Raw genomic sequence first — 1,013 nt, 5'->3', positions numbered from 1 at the left:
TCTAGCCTCAGGTCATTCGTCTGTAAAATTGGATAATCTGTGGTTATGCTAATTTGTGTCTAGAGTGTTGTGTGAAAGTGCATTTACTAGCATGCGAGTATCTCGTTAGTCCTTCTGAAATTCTGTTAATTTTTGTATTTTCTTGGTTTTTTAAAATTATAATTTTCTTTTGGCTTTTGCTTAAAATCTAAACCTCTAAGTTGTTTGTGTTGCAGCCGTGCCACGTTAGCGGTGAGTTACCTGAATCGCATTCACACCCTGAAAAAGCGCGGCCCGAGGCCGTGCAGCCTGTTTCTTGACCAACTCATCCAGAACGCAAACACCACACTACAACAGGAGAGCTTCTACACTCAGTTCAGCCAGGACAAATTTTCATCGGATGCAGTGAAAACTGTGGTCAGTAGTGTTGTATTCCTCTTGGGAAAAACATGGTCAGTGTAATGTTTTAGTATTAAGATTAATCGGTCAGGTGTAAAGCTTACTTATTCACATTGTCTTGAATAAATTTTGCATTATCTCAGAGGTTTGAGATTTCAGTGATATGGTTGTGTGTCTTTAGAATGATGTTGTAGGGTAGGTGGGAGAAGCCTGACCAGGTCAGCTTGAACATAAAACAGGGAGAATATTAAGGCTGGATAAGGTTAGTTTAAATACCAAGGAGTTAAGGGTAACTTCATTAGCTGAAAGTAGAACAGCAATGACTTTACATGTCTGGGGACACACACACACACACACTCACACACACACACTCGCTCTTACTCATATGGCAGACATATAAACATGTACATACACACACATGTTCACTGGCACATACATTCATACTGGTAAACGTGTACGCACATGCTGGGTGGACACAAAAGCCGATATGCACATCATCATCATCATCATCATCATCATCATGGAGGAAATTATTATTGATGATGATGATGATATATTCTCTTTCTCTTTCTCTCTGTCTTTCCACAGTTCAACGCTGATGACTTTGTAAGTCAGGTGATCAGAGAGACGCATGT

At 40.0% G+C, this 1,013-nt stretch overlaps 1 protein-coding gene across 1 annotated transcript in view; it reads left to right on the top strand.

Annotated features, from left to right (window-relative positions):
- Positions 1-1,013, top strand: part of LOC106881749 (rapamycin-insensitive companion of mTOR) — a 67,533-nt gene that overhangs the window by 28,031 nt on the left and 38,489 nt on the right. Inside the window, exons 13-14 of the mRNA XM_052977736.1 lie at positions 216-396; positions 967-1,007. Coding sequence (XP_052833696.1) covers positions 216-396; positions 967-1,007 — 222 coding nt within the window. The remainder of the gene's footprint in view (positions 1-215; positions 397-966; positions 1,008-1,013) is intronic.

This window comes from Octopus bimaculoides, chromosome 28 (genome assembly GCF_001194135.2).
Source record: "Octopus bimaculoides isolate UCB-OBI-ISO-001 chromosome 28, ASM119413v2, whole genome shotgun sequence".
Classification (NCBI taxonomy): Eukaryota; Metazoa; Mollusca; class Cephalopoda; order Octopoda; family Octopodidae; genus Octopus; species Octopus bimaculoides.
Note: the sequence above shows the minus strand (reverse complement) of the source record. Positions and strands in the feature narration are given on the sequence as shown.